Here is a 20,105-nt window from a genome sequence, read left to right as displayed (position 1 = left end):
TGGTGTGGCGCCAAAACATGGATTGCCATTTTGTTTCCCGTTTGAAGTGATGAACCCACGTTTCATCATCTGTAACAATGTTCAACAAACAATTGTCAAAATCAACCTCATAATACACAGGCAATTCTGTACAGAGGGTCCTTCAACTGCGCTTTGTGGTTCCAGAATACTATTTATGATCTTCCGTTAGGCGGCAAAGAACCCAGCAGGTGCACACGCTTGAGCAGTCCAACTGGTGGAAGAGTACGTGAGCACTACCAACAGACATCCAGTTGAGTAACGAGGAGTTTGTTTGTGATCCACTGGCCATCCAAATGACAGTGCCCACACATTCCAAAATTGCAGGAGTCACAGCTGTGCATGGCCAGCCAGCACACAGAGACCAGACAGGTTGCGTGACCTTGTTGCAATGACGACAAATGCCTTGTCCAATGATTCACAATGCTTTTGTTCAAAGCCATGTCTCCATGCACATTGTACAATCACCTAGGTATATCTGTGATGCTCCACTTTTCTGCCAAAAGAAACTCAATGACCGTTCTGTACTACTATAAAAACACTGTTACATATGCCACCAACTTCACAGAACTATAGGAGCTGAAACAGGAATATTCCACAACTTTCCTCAACAAATTTTGCATTTTTCAACCCAAACTGGCACAGAAAAAAAAGAGTGTTGCTTTACTTATTGAATGGCCCATGTAAATGACAGTTTTGTTACACTGGATATGACTTGGCTTTATAACTCAAATTTCTCAACAATACAGACAACAAACAAAACAAGTTTTTAGTATTATTTAATTATTTTTGGTGCAATGAAGACATAATTCTTATCTAGTACAAACTGTTGGCATACAGCCAGACAGAGGCAATTTCACAGATTTTTGCTCTCAAGCTGCCACGTAATCATGACATTTAGTTTCATAATCACACAACAAAGTCTTTCACACATGCATGGGGCGCTTTCAAGTGAAACAGCGAACGGTCTCAAAAACAGCTACGAAACAGATTTAACACTGCCAATGTCCTCAAAACATTTATGACACTATCCTTGTAATTCTTTCATGATGAAAGAGGGGAAAAAAGGACACAAAGAAAGAAAGAGAGAGAGAGAGAGAGAGAGAGAGAGAGAGAGAGAGAGAAGAAGTCGTGCTATAGCGGGCATTAGTGAGAAGGGCTAAAAATAAGCTGAGACAGGCCAGGCATTCGGCTGCACAAGGCTCGCATACCTGGCACGGATTAAGTTTGGGATGCCACGGCCAGTCCTGATCTAAAACCTGTGCAAGTGTGCACTTTCAGGTAGAAAAGAATTTTCTCTTTGAAGGATATGGACATTTACCTCCAACTGCACCCCACATACAGCACTATAGTTAGAGGTCTGCGCGGATGCGGATATCGGCGGCATTTGTTACTTGTCGGATAAAATCGCGTCCGGTGTGGATATCCGCGGGTCATCTGCGGATAATGAGCAAGGCATCTGCCCAGTACGTATGTTGCCATGTTAGTTCAAAACTTCAAGTCTGTTGACATTCTTGGAATCTTGCAGGGACTGGGTAGAGCGGATATCTGTTGTCCTTAGCCCATGACTACGACCGTCGTACCTGTACCAAAGAGACCTGCGCCTAATCCGTTTCCGCGACCGTGTCTTTTGTGTGGCCTGTGAAGTGCTCTCTGGGTGACAAACCTGCCCACTGTCTACCAGACAGGTGCCCGTTGCAAGTTTCCGCTGACTTCAGTTAGCGCTTTGTAGTGACCGAGTGACAACGTGCATCGTAGCAAATATCAGTGAGAGTTCTTTCTTCAAATGAACACCATATCGATGGATACAATTTCATGTAAGGTGAAAAAAGGTGATTTTACATTAGTTAAGCAAAACAAATTGAAATCACCAATTTGGAAAAAATTAGCATACGTATTTGATGGCAACAAAAAATAAAAGATATAGTGGCTTGTTTTGAATGTAAAAAAGTATATTCCTACACTGGACACAAAAGTGGAACTTCAAATTTGCTAAAACATTTGTGTGAGGCTCGACAAAGTAGCATAATTACTTATTTAAATACCGAAGGAGACGTGAAAGTTCCTGAAGTTCCGCCAAATTTGAAGACAGCCGTGACAGAAAAACTTATCAATCTTGTCAGCAAAGACATTTTACCGTTCGAAGTTGCGTGTGGATCTGGGTTTCTCGAGACGGCACAGTTTCTTATTGATGTGGGGGGCAAGTACGGTGCAGTGAGTGCTAAGGGACTGCTACCTCATCCAACCACTCCTAATTTCTATAACCACTGATTTTGTTGTCACTCTTCGGAAGACGAATTATTTCTTCCAGACAACGTCAATTATTGCTGGCAGTTTAACTTTTTCACAGGTGCGCCAGCGTTTTGCAGTGAAGGCCTAATATTGTAAATATTTTCACCTGGAAATAACGAGGACTGAACGCGTAAGCTATAATATAATCGTCAGCTGACATGAATGGCTTCAAAATTTGACACATCCAAGCAGTGAGTACAAAAAAACTGTCGGTAAATGATGCAATGTGCTAGTAACAGTTTAAAACCATCGTCATTTTCAGCTGCCTTGGTACAAGAGCAGCGAAATATAATTGTTTCTATATACGTATTTTCATCATTTAATACTATTACACTGAATTTTATTTTTTTAAATAGCGTTTCCAATCTCACGACATCCGAGCCGCTACTGTGTGTGCTCTGGAGCGCCAACGCTTCCTGTTTGGAATAGTCTGCTTTAGAATAGGTATAGAGCATTTCCTGTGATTTAAGAAGTCAAAAGCAGTTAAGTTGTCACAGAAATGGCACCCTAACAATAACTATACATACCATAATTCTAAGTACTACTGTCTGTTACTATTAATTACTCATTCAAAACTTAAATATATGCGGATGCGGATAAGGAACTTGCGGATGCGGATTAATTTCTGAGGATGCGGTTGCGGATGAGGATTTTGCGGATGCGGATTGTACTTTTCTTATCTGCGCAGACCTCTTAACTATAGTATAATGCAATAGTGGTCCTGCAATTGTGGTAGCAGTCATTGAGCACCACACCAAGATAAATGAGAACACATCAAAAAATAGTAGCTGTGACTTTCTGCAGGTTGAAGATATATAAGGTGCCTGTCATAAGAGTAGTTAGGTTCATTTTGTCTAGTGTTTTAGTAGATATTTTAATTTCTGCTTTTGCAGTATGTAGATAGAATTGGCCCAAATAAATACTACTCATCATGTAATGTCTATTTTCAATGGAAAGTGTTGGCTTGTTTCCAGTTAGAAATAAAATTATTTTTAAAACTTAATTTTATGTGCACTTTCAATACGGTGTTCTCAAATTAGTATAGTGTGATAATTTTTTAGCAATTGTGTCAATAGTGACAGTAGAAATTAAGAATAACCACTAATCCCCAGCTGTGACTGAGTAGCACTGCTGCATGGGGGTAGCAGGCAGCAAAAAGTCAAGACAGCATGTGAGACAGGGTAAGTCATACAATGAAGACATGGTGAACACGTTTTACTGTGGTTTACTGTCCCTGTTAAAACATATCTCCAAATCCAATAATTTACTAGATTAATTTGGGACCACTATCTGTTGGGCAAGTTAAATTCAGCTTTAAAAGCTCTTATTTGTAATGGGAAACAAACTGATGTTTTCTGTCAACATTGGGTATTGCATGAAAGATGTGATGAACAATTTTTGTTTGGTACAACTCCAAATTTATATAGCGAGAATGAAGCCACAAATATCTGCTGAAACACCAGAGCAAAAGCACTTGGTGACTCTTAGTACACAAACGTGGTATATGAAAATGCTCCCAGCTGCAAGAACATAAAACTCATTTTTCTAGGTGAGGGCAATTCTGTCATGTCAACAATTCTGTTGTGGGAATGATTGTTAAGTTTGCTGTTGGTATGATGAACAGCTTTGGCAATGCCCAGGTGTCACTCAATAAATAACTACTTCAGCAATAGTGAAACATTTCTAACCAATCGCTGTATCCAATGCTATTGGTTCATACATGGGCATACTGGTTGTTGTATCTAGATAAGCTTCCAACTGCAAAATAAAACTACTGGCTTATGCTGAAATACGTACCGCTGTCCTTCGAAAAGCAGTTTGACTTGATCGCTCTATGTTGTAATTAAGACAACAGATGGCACTCCTGTAGCAACTACTGATAACTCAATGCCCAAACTATAATTAACTGCTATCCAACACAGCATATTAATGATTTTGCAATGAACATAAGTAGAAGGTTGGTTGATGATTAAGGGACTAAGCAGTGAGGTCGTTGTCCCTTGCTCAAGGGGGAATTTGTCTGGAGTTAGTGATGTCACCAGAAATTTCAAGGGGGTTGTAAAAGTATGCAGGACTGGTAAAATTGAGGTATTGAAAGCATTACGGATGCCAGAGCTGATGTACATCGATCAGAACAGACAAAGCACCTCTCAGGGCTCATCTGTGGTGAGAAAAACCAGACCTGTATCGGACTCCCTTCACCCATCCACCAACCTACTATGGGCAAAGACAGTCACAAAGTAAAGAACTCCTTTTAGCTCAGAGAAGGTTAAAAATGTAATGGGTACTAGTTTGCACTAACAATAATGAGACAAAGTGAGCTAATGTAACTTCTACTGTTTGAAAGACAACTGAATCAAATTTTGCATACTGTCGTTATGTTATTTGCTGTAATCTGTATATTTTTCAATTTCTTTTTTCAAATAATTTGAACAGTACCTCAGTGCATATTTTTAGTATTAGAACACATACTATCACACGAGCAACATTTTCTACAAAGTTACTTTACTTGTCACTTTCAAAATTTCTTACTTTTTCTTAGTAATTACATACACAAATCTGTACACCACTTTTTTTAATATCTGTCTTAGAATTTTTTAAAATTTATGCTTATGATACACAGCAATTTTTATTTCACAAAAATTTACATAAATTGACAGTAATCCACTTTGAAAAACTTTGTAGCACAGGGAGTTGAGTTACAGTATGTACAAAATATGCAGTGAATTTCATCTTTTTGTCTGCAATGCTCCAGCAGAAAGTGTTCATTGAACAATGAAAAATGAAAGTTGTGAGAAATGCAGAAAAAAATTATTAACATTTATGCCAGAAGCAAGAACCTTAGTGCTGGTCATATTTGTACATTTGGTATTTTTGGTCTTCACACAGCTCTTTTCTTCTAATCTGATCTTCTGGTTTGCCCTTTTGCCAATATCTTCCACTGACATTTCAGAGCAACCAATATGCACACCATCAATCTTCTTCAGCAGGTTTCCAGTAAAGCAACCTGCATCTCATAAGAAACCTGACTCTTCCAGAGTTGTCATCATTGAACACCAGGCAAGCATCATACAACAACAGTTCATCAGAAAAATGTTGTTTTCATGCATCTTAATTTGATTTCATTTGATAATCTGGTGTAATCATCAGACTACCAACCTTACAAGCAGTTTGCAGAGCACACTGATGATGCTAAGTGTTTATTAGCTGTCAATGGATGTTGGGTTTTTGTCTGGCTTAATGATTGAGTAGATGGTACTATCTCTCCATTGCAAAAGAGAAACACTTTCAAGCCAAATATAGTCAAAGACACTGTGTAGATGGAGTCTCAGTAACACTCCTATGTTGTGCCATATGATTACGAATTGAACCAGGTCATGGGGCTATACTGTGACAAGACAAGAGCCTAAAGCTGTCCTCAGTCAGTGAAATGTTCATTACATAATTCAAAGTGGGGTGAAGGATGGGGAGACGTCTTCAACTTATGCATTTGAATGGTAGCTGTATAAGAATACGATTTCGACACTATTGCAAAGTGGGCTGTAAGAAACAGTGCATCAGTACAAATGACACACTGAAGAAAGAGACTCAGAACAGCTATGATATTTGGTGGCCGAAAGGACTATGGAAGCTTGGCCCAGACTTGGGATGAAAAAACATAGGTTCCTTAGGAAGAGAGACCATGCTCACAGCATTCCTTCATACTGCATTTAATAAAACAGTGAGAATTAGTGCAAAGACTCACTTAAAAGTAAAACAGAGTGTATGTGGAGGTTGCTGCTCGAGACAATGCAGGGTCCTTTGACAATCCTGAATAGCTGTTATGTGCCTTTGGTCCATTATGGCATCATCTGATGGTGGAAACGGGACATAGAAAGAGGAACAGCAGTTCTCATGGCACGCTGGAGTGATCTCCCAAAAGATCATCTATGGAGTCTGACAAGGCAGAATGTGCAGGTAACAGCAGAGGCATGCAGCTGCCAGAAGGCACCTGTAAGAGCCCATTGTGATAAGTTGTCCATTGGGTAGTACAGTGAAACCTCTTTATAACGTTCCTCCACATAATGTTTTCCTCTATGTTACGTCCGTTTTTTTCGGTCCTGACTAAAGGCCTATATAAACAATGTTAAATATTCCTCTTTACTGCATTTCCTCTATATTACAGTTTCCTCCATGTAACGCTCATATTTTTGGAACCCCGGTCAATTATTTACCTCTTTATAGCGTTTAAGTGACTGGATGTAGATGCATCGTTTTCCGTTATGTGGTTTCACAGTTTGCACTGGCTCGGAAAGCCTGCGCTCAGCGTATTTCATATGTCAGCGGCAAAACCCGGTCACGTGACATGTGACGCACATTCTGCTTGCGATCTTTTTGGCGCCATTTCAGTCGATGCTTTGTATTAGTACTTAGTAGCGTGTTGTGTGAGCTGAGCAGCAAATAGTTCATGTGCCTAGTAAGTGTGTGTCTTCCATATAATTTTTTTTTTTTAAGCTTTCATCAGTGGACATGGGTGAAAAGTGGAAGAATATTTCTCTGGAAGAGAAGGTTTCTATTATTAAAAAAGTGGAGGCATCTCCTGGTGTGAGTCGCGTGGAGCTAGCGAAGCAATTGGGACTGGCCCCTTCAACACTCAACACTATTATGAAAAACAGATCATCGATAATGGAAGGGTTTGAGAATTGTGGAAATTCGAAACGTATGCGTTTGAAACAATCGACTTTCGACGAAATGGAGAAAGTTTTATTAACTTGGTTTCAGCAAGCACGTGCTGCAACCATTCCTATAAACGGAACTATTTTGAAGGAGAAGGCGCTTCAAATATCACTTCAGTTAGGAATGGACAATTTTAAGGTGTCCAATGGATGGATTGATGAATTTCAACAGTGTCGTGTTGTGTACAAATCGGAATGTGGAGAAAGTAAAAGTGTGGACGAACCAACTGTAGCTCAATGGATGCAGACTCTCCCTAATCTGATACAGGGCTACAAACTGCGTGACATTTATAACGCTGACGAAACCGGCATGTTTTTCAATTTAATGACGGATAAGACACTTACTTTTCGTGGGGAAAATTGCCATGGCGGTAAGAAGAGCAAGGAACATCTTACCATTTTGTTGTGTACAAACACTGATGGCAGTGAAAAACTGAAACCTTTGGTTATCAGGAAGCCAAAAAATCCAAGGTGCTTCAAAAACATTTCCACGTTTTCGTGCAAATATACAAACAATGCCAAGGCATGGATGACGAGTGAAATATTTTTACGTTTTCTAAGAGAATTTGACGCCAAAATGGGGAGTGCTGCAAGAAAAGTGCTGCTGTTTGTGGATAGATGTGCGGCACATCCACCAGACGTACTCTTTCTGAGAAATGTTAAAGTAATTTTCCTGCCACCCAACTGCACCAGCCGTCTGCAACCTTTGGACTTGGGCATATTACATGCCCTTAAGGTTAAATATGGGACAGCCCTTGTAAAAAAAGGCCTTGAATTTGATGGACCAAAGAAAACTGGAAAGCCAGCAAAGATCACAACTGAAACTGAACATTTTACAGGCAATAAATTTAATTATATACTCGTGGAGGGAAGTAAGAGCTGAAACTATTAAAAACTGTTTCACAAGGGCAGGATTCTGTGAGAATGAGATGGCAGCTCCCGTGGAAGAGGTTGCAAGTGATTTGCAAGAGTTTCACCAATTAATAGGCAGTGATTCTGTCACTTCTGAGGACTTTATGGGTGTGGATGACAACGTGGCAACTACAGGAGTACAAAGTATTGAGGAGCTGACTGCAGAGAGAAGCTTGGAGAGTAATAGTGAAAGTGACAGTGGCAAGGAAGATGACCCTGTACCCTCATACACTAAGGCAGCTGAAGCCTTTGAAACATTCAGGAGGTACATGATGGCCCATAGACTTGAGGACAGAACAGTAGTTCAACTTGCTCATTTGGAGCAAGAAATGATTGCCATAGAGTCTAGGAGAAACAGAAAACAAGCAAGCCTGCTTGAATATTTAAAAAAAAAAATCATAAGTATGTTATTTCAGATTGCTTAGGTTCCTAGAGTTTTGTACAAATTTAAGTTCTATTTGATAATTTAATTATTGAAGTAGTTTTTTTTTTTTAATTTGTCCCATTTACTGTGTTTTTATGTAATATGTTCAGTATATATAACCAAAATTTGACTCAAATTCTATAATTGGGTCAACTGGAGAATGGGATACCACCTGTCATCTTTGGAGAATGATGTCAATCTTAAGAATCTGTTATAACTTTTTACTGTACAAACTGATCCATTTACTTTTACCCATCCACCTACTGAGCCCCATGTTTCAATTAAAAAAAACCTAATCAGTTGATACATTGATCATTTGCAAAGAATATAATATGTTGTGAAAATTTAAAATGTCATCTATGGCACCATTTGTCAAAGCTGACAGTGACAGTAGCCTGATCTTCAGTAATGCCCTATAATTATTATTTGGAAGCCTTCCTCTTTATAGTGTTTTCCTCTACACAGTGTTCAGAATTTGTGGTCCCTTGAAAAACGTTATATAGAGGTTTCACTGTACAAGGAAGTGACAGGATTGCCATGAAGTGGTCACTGTCACAAAGATCATTCTGTAGTGACCACTGTAGTGAAGCCATAAAATGGGAGGAAGGGACTGCCATGTGCCTTTGGAAGTGCTGAAATGGGAAGGAGTGCCATCATTGAGGGGAGGGGAGGGAGCGGGAGAGGGAGGGGGGAGGGGGAGAGAGAGAGAGAGAGAGAGAGAGAGAGAGAGAGAGAGAGAGAGAGAGAGAGAAGCTAGTCAATCAGAAGCATTCTCCACAAGGGGTGGTGCACACTGAAATCCCCCAACAGGAGTAAATGGGGTGGCATTTGTTACAGGAAGTTGGTCAAGGTAAGTAAGTACCCTGCCAGGAGGCAAATAAATATTATACTGGTGGTCACTGGGATCATACGCACTGTCACTGCCATTGCTTCCAATGTGGTATGGAGGGGAGCCCACTCACTGATAACATCTGCACGAACCAATGTACAGGTCCAACAGAAGGCACAGTAACCTCTTGGAAAGCAGCACAGTCTGCACAATATAAGGGAATTAATTGTTGTTGTTCTGGCAGGTGACATTAACATTCATTGCAACTCCATCGTATCGTCACATTTAGGATGCCTTGGTATGGTGGGAAAGGGCTAACAGGAAAGATCACACCCCCAGGTCAACAAACATTGGTTCAGAGTCCAATGGCATGGGAGGATCATCTAGCACATCCAAGGTGGTCCTCCTCCTCCTCCTCCTCCTCCACATCTTTTTGTAGTCTAGATTATTCTCATGAAAGTTTATGGACTGTGGGTAAAGGAAAGGAAGAAGAATGGGCAGCTCTAGAAGCCACAGTCCATGGCTTGTTCAGCTACTGGTTGGCGTAAGGCCTCTGATCTGTCCATTTCCAGGGAGAGGGTTCGCAAGAAGGAGCCTTGTCACTGGTGGACGGCTAGTTGCTGGAGGAGAAAGCTGCATCTCCAGCCAGGCGTAGAATGGATCCTAAAGATCCTTCCATGGGATCTGCAAGAGAGGAGCACCTATCAGCCTCATGATCAAATTTATCTGCGTGACTATCTGAGGTTGATGTTGAGGAGGTAAATACACCAGGTACTGCTGATGACCTGGTCACAGTAATGGCAAAGATCAGTACCACAGACTGAATGCCAATGGATCATATTTTTTTACAAGATTAAAAAATATGAGAAACAATCTGTGTCCTTAAGTTTCTGGATTTTGCAATCTTTGAGTAGGTTAGTAAACTTTGGGGACCAGAGGCGACTGTCTTTCCCGCAGTTGACCGAGACAGGTGGTAGCACACATGATGAATTTGTGTGTGCAGTGGCCATCCACAGTTTCACAAATCAGGTTGTATGTATACCAGGAAGACATATAGCCATTAAAATACCAAATCAAGGGCGGAAAATACAGGTTCACTTCACAGAGGCACCACGTGATTTTGACCTTTCATGGCAGTGACTACCTTGTATGGAGGTCCGGTCCACAACATATGTAGTGGATCCTCACCTCTCCAAGTGCTCATGTAGGACTGTCAGCCTGTAGCATAAGGTCTCTATGAAAAATTAATCCCTGTACCATGTTGAGGTTCTTAGGGGCTGTGATGCTAGTAAGTACCTCACCAAGTTGTTTACAAGAGTGTTACATCACAGACAGATAGCATTTCACATTTTACTTAAGATTGAACCACTTCACAAATTGCTAAGGGAATGGACTTCATCAGATATGCTTCTAATATTCTCCACAAAAAACACTGCCTTGTTGAGAGACTGCTTCGGTGCAAACTAGGAAGTGAGGGGAATTACTGTCCACAAGTCACATGGTTTCTTTTTCCTTTCCCTGATTGGTAAAGGGCCTATCTCTCTATGCGTACTTGACAACCCCCCCCCCCCCCCCCCTCGCTCCCACTTAGGCTGACTATCACGCTGAGTTGTGTGCGAACTTCACTGTTCACTGCAACATCTGTCAAAAGTTTTGAAAAACGTTGAGGTGAAACCCAGATGTAGGGACTTAACATAAATTAACCAACATATGTGAGGTAAAATAAAGGAACAATGTGGGAGAAGCCAGAATCAAGATCCGACAAGCAAGTGAGATTGTCAGCATGGAATCTGTCCCACAGAACAAGTGAAAGAAAAGATATAGTCAGAAACTAAAATTGCAACATAGAAAATGAAGTAGTAATGGCTTGGGCACCACGCTTACCATGCATGTACTCACAAATGAGATGTGGGCCCCTGGAGGATACAAGAGGTCTGTTCAAAAAGTTTCGAATCTTTGTAGTAATTCCGGTCCCAATGCTACTTCCACTTCCGGAAGCAGTCTTGGTATGTCTCTTGATGGATTGCGCGAAGTGCCATAATCAAATTTTTATTTATCTTGTCTATTGTTGAAAATCTTTGTCCTTTCATCATTGTTTTCAACTTTGAAAGTAAACAAAAAAGTCCACAAGGACCATGTCTAGAGAGTACGGAGAATGAGGCAGCACAATGATTTCATTTTTTGTGCAATAGTCATGCACCAACAGGGATGAATGTGTGAGTGCATTATTGTGATGCAAGAGCCATCAATTGTCTCACCACATTTCACACAGGCATTGCAACATGTCCCGATAGGGCTAGCGATTAACAGTTTGCCCCTGTAGCATGAACTCATGATGAACTAATCCTTCAAAATCAAAGAAAACAATCAATGTGCCTTTGACATCTGACCTGACCTGATGAGCTTATTTTGGTCTTGAAGAACCTTTCCCAATCCATTGTGAAGATTCAACCTTTGTCTCAACATCATAACCATGGATTCACATCTCATCACCAGTTATTATTCTCTTAAAGAACATCTTGTTCTCATCCGCATGGTCCAAAAGCTTTTCACAGGTTGCAAGGTGAAGGTCTTTCTGATCTTCACTCATGAGCTGTGGAGCAAACTTGGTGGCAACATGATACATTCCCAAATGCTGTGTCAGGATTTCATGACATGATACAACTGAAATGTTACATTCTTCTGCAATCTATCAGACAGTCAGTCTCCAATAGACACGCACAATTTTGTTGACATTCGTGACATGAGCATCATCGGCAGACAAGGAAGAGCATCCTAAACAAGGGGGTTGAGTTGTTTTTGGGAGGAGACCAGACTGTGTGGTCATTGGTCTCATCGGATTAGGGAAGGAAGTAGGCCGTGCCCTTTTAAAGGAACCATCCCGGCATCTGCCTGGAGCAATTTAGGGAAATCACGGAAAACCTAAATCAGGATGGCCAGACGCGAGATTGAACTGTCATCTTCTCGAATGCGAGTCCAGTGTGCTAGTCACTGCGCCACCTCGCTCGGTGGGTTCCTAAACAAGGGTCATCTTTAACTTCTGTCTCATCACCACAGGCTTCCTACATTATTTGGTGTGTCTCTGTATTTCGAGATTTGAAAACTGTGCGACACAATGTTCTACTCAATATAGCACTGAACAATAACTAACAGACATACAACAATGGTACTTCCGGCACTTACACATTAAGCAAAGGCATGTGCAGGGATGGCAACTGCATTTCGCTCCAACACACCATTGGTGCGAAATTACCAATTTTCCAGAATTATTTGAACAGACATCGTATATGGAAACCAAGGATTCTCAATGATTGTCTCAACAGTGTTTTCAAAGCAATCTGCAAGTTTGAACAATCTAAAATGGTACACGAGTTGTGGTAGGTCTTGATCATGACAAATATCCACAGCAGATTTTGTTGGCCACATCATTCAAATAGTTCCTAAAAATTTAAGCCTGCAGTGTAAGCAAAGTAACTGCTTTTGAACAGATTATAAGCCACTACTGCAGAAGGCACACCACTGACATGGCCTCATCTTCAGCCATCTGTCACAGTTGTAACCGTTATAGCAGCTGTGTTAAGCAATTTGTCAACTAACAAAGCCAACTTTTGTTAATATTCACTCAAAAGTGATCAATCCGGCAAATTAACTGATGTGGACACAAGTATAAGGTATATGTAGCCATGTCTCCTAGAAAAACTTCCATACGTGCTCAAATGTGAGACATTTTTGAATCACATATCACTCACTTTTGGACTTCATGAGAGTATTGTGCAGTTCAGAACAGACATCAAGCATGTAGAATGTGCTAGCAGACAGAAACTACTGTACCAATGTTGTCACAAAGTAACTTGATATTGGAGCTCTCACTCTTGCATAGAGTTGGGACAATGAACTGAATGTGTTCCTTAAGGAACCATGACGCTTACTGCACAGGCATCTCCTGATGCCACATTTCAATATTACGTTTTACTGGATTGTTTCAGTCGTGCAAGCATCCCCTTTTGTGACAGCAGTTTTTCAGCGGCGCATTATCTCACTGCTCCACACTTAGTTACATCAAGACGTAAGTCACTAAGCTGGCAGTCTGCACCCAGAATACGAAAAATTCTGCAACAACTTTGTACAGAAATGTGGTGCATGCCAACACAACAAGATGAACAGTCTGTTGCAATCCCATTTGGTACTTTCACTTCTCTACATCAAAAAGTGATTTAAGCATGTCCATATTGACATAAGGAGCTCGATACTGTCACATGAAGAGGACTGATACTGAAGGTAAAACCATCTAGAAGATTACGCCCCACACGTCATATTCCCCCACAAACTTAAGAATTCAATGTTTTGCCAAAATACACAACAGCTGTCACTGTTACAAAAATTTCTTTCGCAGGCGGCTGGACCATTCCAGCATTTCAATTTGCATTAAAATAAACCAGAGCAAGGAACTAAAATTATATCTACTTAAAGCATTTGCCATTCTACTTAATCTATATCATGTACAGACACGTTGCTACAACTGAGCAGCATAAATACTATTACAGTAGAGCGGTTGTTTCATAGATCATTCACCTTAATAATTTGAAAGTAAGTTGCAACTTAACAGCCACTATGCTGCATTCCAAAAAATTCACACTTACAAAATCAGTTTTCCATGAAGGCTACAGCCCATTGTTCACTCATAAAATAAATGTAAGTTACAAACTAATTAATAAATTACTCACTTAAACATAAAAATAACCAGGATTACTTACCATACTCCAAGCTGAACATCCTCTGTTGTCTTAACATAAAAATTTCTGGTCCCATCAAGACCATACTTCTTTGGCACATTGAAGTCAGGATTCCTTGGCCACCTCACTGAAAATAAAAATAAGCCTAAAGCATTTTCATAACACATATTAACAATTTTCTTTTTTTGTGGAGGATAAAAATGGTAAGGGAAGAAACCAACTGCTTACCCCACAGAGGAAAAGTTGAACAGCAGACAGACACACTTAGAAAATGATTATTACTGTAGCTGCACAACCCCCCCCCCCCTCTCTCTAACTAACAAACAAAATAAGTAACTCAATCACACACTTACACCTACACTGTGGCCTGACCGGTCAACTTTACATATGCACTGAAGTATTCAGCAGCATATCAGGTCTCTTACCATTCCCTGCCAAATGGAAGAAACTACCTGTTACTACTATTTTTGCTTTTTCTTTTTTATTGTCACTGATTAGAATCCTTTGACCAATATCACAATTTAATGTTACAATGACACCGAGATGAAACACCAACTCAGTTGAAGGTGGTTTCGTCTCACTGAGATGGAACACCACCTCACCCACCTCAAAGGGTGAAGTAACAAGCTGTTGTCTGCTGAATGAATAGTTCACCTAAAGAGAATTAGAGAATCATAAAATATGTAAATTAGGGTGACCAGAGATGGATTTGAGCCCCGTGCATCTCTGATTTACAACCACTGCCATAACGATATGTCACATCTATTGGTCTCTATTGCTTTCACTTTTTCCTAGCATTATAAGTTTGACAATTACAAAGACATAACCCAAATATTTAAAATTTTCTGTTATGTACACAAACAAACAAAATATGAAAAATGTCTTCTATGTCTTTAAAGAAATTGACATTTCCAAAACAATTTACTCACTTAACGTGAAGGACATATTCGACTTCCATCTACGAGACCTTCGCAACATATCCAAATAATGCTCCCGAAATAGTGGGCACACCTTGTTTCGTTGAGTAACTTTACTCCCAGAGTGTCTTCAATAAATGGTGATATAGTTACAACTATCTTTTACACAGCTGATTGTTGGATCATTAACACTGCTCGACTGCAACATGTACCTATGAAGTATGAATCCATACAGTAGATGGAATTGTAAGTAAACTGTCTCCACAACTTACTGTCACAACCTAAATAAATCATTTCCTCTCAACAGAAATTACTAGACAGGAGTGACAATGTTTAACGAATAGAAAACCATCCACTTCTTCCTGAACATAATTGTTACACACATTTAATTAACATCCCCAAACTATGACCACAAATAGAATAGGAGAAATTTGATACTGAGATGTTGATAAATTACCTTGTCCATTCTCTCAGAATTAATTTAAAGTTTTCATGTATTTGTACTATGGCAGAAAATTTAATAAAATCCTTTTGTATACAAAGAGACATGATTTTTCATATAAATGCTCACACAGAGCAGAAAAATGAAACTGGCATTCTACAGGTTCGATTATGAAATGTTACATACCTTAACCACATAGGTAGGTTAGAAAATTTAGTAAGGGAAATGAATAGATTGAAATTAGATAGAGTGGGAGATAGTGAAGTTCAGTGGCAGGAGGAACGGGATTTCCAGTCAGATGCGCACAGCGATATAAATAAAAAATCAAATAGTCATAATTAATCAGTCTAATAATGTATAAGAAAATAGGAATGGAGGTTAGCTACTACAAACAGCATAGTGAATGCATTATCATAGTCAAGATTCACACAAAGCCTACACGCACAACAGTAGTAGAAGTTTGTATGCCAACTAAACCAAAGATGAACAGATCGAAAGAATGTATGACGAGATAAAAGAATTTATTCAGGTACTTCAGGGAGAGGAAAATTTGTGGTAGGTGACTGAAATTCGCTAGCATGAAGAAGAAGAGAAGGAAAAATATAGTAGGAGAATATGAACTGCGGGACAGGTATGAAAGAGGAAGCTGTCTGCTACAATTTTGTGCAAAACATAATTTAATCATCACTAGCACTTGGCATAGGAATCATGAAATAAGGCTAGATATCTGGAGTACCTGAAAGATTTCAGACTGATTGTATACAAGTAATACACAAATTTCAGAACCAGATTTTAATGCACAAGACATTTCCAGGGGCAGATGTGGACTCCGATCACATTTTATTTGTTTTGAACACTAGATTAAAATTGAATAATTGCAAAAAGGTAGGACATTAAGGAGGTCGACTGATAAACTTGAAAGAACCAGATGGGAATATCAACAATGTAAGAAAAGACAGATTGCTCCTTACCATAAAGAAGACACATCCGTGTGTGCTACTTAACGTGTCTTCTTAATGGTAAGTAGCATTCTGTCTTTTCCTACACTGTTGAAGGACTTGAGGTTGTTGAGAGTTTCAGAGGGAGCAGGAATACAGCACAAGTCAAATGGGTAGCTTTGAGAGACAAAATAATTTTAACAGCAGAGGATCAAATGCAAGAAAAGTTAAGGTTTAACAGAAATCCTTTAATGTCACAGGAGCTACTGAATTTAACTGATAAAGGAGAATATATAAAAATGCAACAAATGAAACAGGCAAAAGGGAATACAAATATCTAAAAACTGACAAGAAGTGCAGACTGTGGAGAGGACAAATGTACGGATTTAGAAGCATATTCCATTACTGCAGGAATATTTAAGAGGCCTTTGGAGAAAAGAGAAGGAGGCTTATGAATATCAAGAGCTCAGAGAAAAAGCAGTGAGGGGAAATCTGGAAAGTGTAAGGAATATATAGAGGGACTATAAAAGAAGATGAACTTCCTTGCAATATTACAGAAAGGCAAGAGGACATAGATGAAGATGAAATGAGAGATACAATACTGTGAAAAGACTTTGTTGGAGCACCGGAAGGCCGAAGATGAAACGAAACCCCTGCAGCAGACAACATTCCCTCCAGGGAGAGCCAGCCATAAACAAACTATTCCCTCTGGTGTGCAAGATGTATGAGACAGGGATAATACTGTCAGAATTCATGAAGAATTAAAAAGGGTGTTGACAGATATGAATGTTGTAACATCAAGTTGAACAAACATATTTCAAAAATGACAATACATGTAAGTCACAGAGCAAGTAGACAAAGTAAGACGTGTACACAGTAACAGTCAAATCAGCACTCAGTCCAAGTCTAGTGGCCGCTGGCTGGCTGGCCACTTAGGTGGCGCAGCTGCTGCATGGCTGGCAGACAGCGCCGCATGTAGAGGACGCGCGTAACTGCGCGGCGACATGTTGAAAGATCAGCGAGTCACAACAGTGAATATTATCAAACAACAAATTTAATAAGTCATGGCTGCAAAATACTGACAAATTATTTGTAAAATATGGGTGAAACTGGTAGAAGCCTACCTCTGAGCAGGTCAATTTGGGCTCCAGAAAAATGTACGAGTATGTGAGGCAATACTGACCCTACGACTTATCTTAGAAGATAGGTTAAGGAAAGGTAAACTTACATTTACATCATTTGTAGACTTACATAAGGCTTTCAACAGTGTTGACTGGAATATTCTCTTTGAAATTCTGAAGATAGCAGGAATAAATTACAGAGAGCAAAATGTTACTTACTACAAACCAGACAGTATTTATAAGAGTTGAAAGGCATGAAAGGGAAGCAATGGTTGAGAAGACAGGTTTATAGCATATCCCAGGTGTTATTCAATCTGGAGAGCAAGCAGTAAAGAAAACCAAAGAAAAATTTGGAAAAATCTAAGTTCGAGGAGAAGGAATAAAAACTGATGTTTGTTGATGATGTAATTCTGTCAGACACTATAAAGGACACATAAGAGCAATTGACCGGAATGGAAAATATCGTGAAAGGAGGCTAAAAAACTAACATATATGGAGGTAACACACGAGTAGTGGAATTAAATCAAATTAAATCAAGTGATGCTGAAGCAATCAGATTAAGAAACGTGGCACTAAAAGTAGTGAATGAGATTTGTCACTTGGGCATTAAAATAATGGACAATGGCTGAAATACTGAAGACATAAAATTTAAAACAGTAATAGAAGTGTTTCTGAAGATGAAAAATTTGTTAACAGAAGATATAAATTTAAGTGTTAAAAAGCCCTTTCTGAAGGTATCTGTCTGATGTGTAGCCTGGTATGGAACTGAAATAGTGGCAATAAGCAGTTTATACAAGAAGAGAGTATTAATTTTTGAAATCTGGCGCTACAGAGGAATGCTGAAGATTAAATGGGTACACTGTGGAACTAATGAGAAGGTGCTGAGCAGAATTGGTGAAGAAGAAATTTGTGGCACAATTTGACTAAAAAAGTATGGGATCAGTTTCTAGGAAAAAAGAGTGAGACACCAAAGAATCATCGTGTTTGGGGGACTGCAAAGGAATACAAAGAGATGAATACAGTAAGTAGGTTGAAACGGAAGTAAGTTGCAGTAGTTATTATGAGATGGAGAGGGTCGCACAGGATAGGGTAGCAAGGAAGCTGAATACAACGTCTTCAGACTGAAAACCGTAATGCCAAAGTAACATATTTGTGTCTTTTAAACAGCATCTTCATTGGTAAATAATATGAGGGAAAAAAAAAACACAAATTTTGAATACAGCAGTTAATATTTGATTATTGTACTCTTTCGAATGATAGTTTCTGCAACGTCAATGAAAACTACAAGCTAATAAGTATTACACATGGGTAAACAGGTTGGCACACACAGAAGATAATAAGCAAAACATGCAAAAGACTACAAGCAGATCATCAACAAACACACCTAAAAGTCACAAGATACCTTTTACAGACTTAACTCAGATCTATCTCTAATTCTTTTATATGACTGTTTGACCGACCCAGTTCCTCCTATTTCTTTAAAGATGTATGGGCTCTCTACAACAATATTATGAAAAATGCCAGACTGCTAAACAATTAAGCTTTCAGATGAAACAGACCTCTTTCAGAAAGAGAACAACCCCCCCCCCCCCCCTCCCCATACACACACACAATATCCGGCCATTGTGCACTGTGGCCCAACTGACTTAAGATGAACATGTGTAAAATAAATCTGTAACTTTTTCTAAAAACTACAATTGTTCATTCTGTGGTAAGAGAGAAAATTCTGCTGCCATCTGCAGTGCACCCTAGGGCTGCCAATTTCACTTAGTGCACAATGTTTACAACCCATACCAGAAAATGAAATGTCTACTTCCATAGGGAATATGGTATAAAAACTGCTTCTTCCTTACCTCTAGCCATATCACAATTTATCACAAGCTGAGTCACAACAGCAGGCTTTATTTACAGAAATCATTTATATGGGAATGTATGAAGATGATACTATTAAAATATGTTCAGTTTTTAAAATCATCATTTGGCATCAATTTCTTACAAATAACTATTAAAGGCAGTATGTTGTTATATAGTTTATTCTTGTTGAAACAATGAACTGGAGGGGCTGCTCCTACCTGTTAATGTATACCTTGACTGGTTCCACACCCCTTACAGGCCCTACTTCATGTCGGGATTTGCTAAACATGATGCATGAATCAATGAGAAATTAATTTGTGATGAAAGGTGCTAACGAGATAATGCAACAGTGAGGACTTTAAGTCTGCTGGGAAACATGTACAAGCAATGAAAATGGTATGAGGAATGGGGGAAGAAAGCTGGAAATCAAAGTTGCACTGCAGACTACTCTGGCATCAAATTTTGAGATATTTTTTACGTATCGACATACAGGGCGAGTCACATAAGACTTAACACCATTTTTTTCCATGTGCAGTTCCAGATATTCAATGCCTAAACTGATACCACAGTTCAGATCATTATCCTCACAAAACATTATATGTCACTCAGGATACTATCAATAGCAGAAAAAGAAAACCTTGTTTCGATATCTGGAACTGTTTACAAAATAACAGGTGTATGTCTTAGACGACTCACCATGTATGTTCAAATGGCATGAAAATTTGAAGTATAAAACCACAAGCTGTATATAGGACATGCCATATAAAACAAATATACATACCAAAATTAAGGAATATCATTGTCCTCTGTAAAGCATATGTATATCTGAAGACGAATGGTACAACAATGTATATAAAAAGCAATACTGCTAGAAATATCTTCAGTGTCGTCAAGACAATTCTGAAAAAAA

The 20,105-nt window shown here is 39.3% G+C and overlaps 1 protein-coding gene across 4 annotated transcripts in view; it reads right to left on the bottom strand.

The window, feature by feature from the left end:
- Positions 1 to 20,105, bottom strand: part of LOC126334816 (lysophosphatidylserine lipase ABHD12) — a 96,194-nt gene that overhangs the window by 45,794 nt on the left and 30,295 nt on the right. For all 4 annotated transcript variants that reach the window (XM_049997457.1, XM_049997458.1, XM_049997459.1 and 1 more), the window contains exons 3-4: positions 19,977 to 20,095; positions 13,945 to 14,050 (exon numbers count right to left, since the gene is read on the bottom strand). In XM_049997457.1, coding sequence (XP_049853414.1) covers positions 13,945 to 14,050; positions 19,977 to 20,095 — 225 coding nt within the window. The remainder of the gene's footprint in view (positions 1 to 13,944; positions 14,051 to 19,976; positions 20,096 to 20,105) is intronic.

This window comes from Schistocerca gregaria, chromosome 2, assembly GCF_023897955.1.
Source record: "Schistocerca gregaria isolate iqSchGreg1 chromosome 2, iqSchGreg1.2, whole genome shotgun sequence".
NCBI classification, from domain to species: domain Eukaryota; kingdom Metazoa; phylum Arthropoda; class Insecta; order Orthoptera; family Acrididae; genus Schistocerca; species Schistocerca gregaria.
Note: the sequence above shows the minus strand (reverse complement) of the source record. Positions and strands in the feature narration are given on the sequence as shown.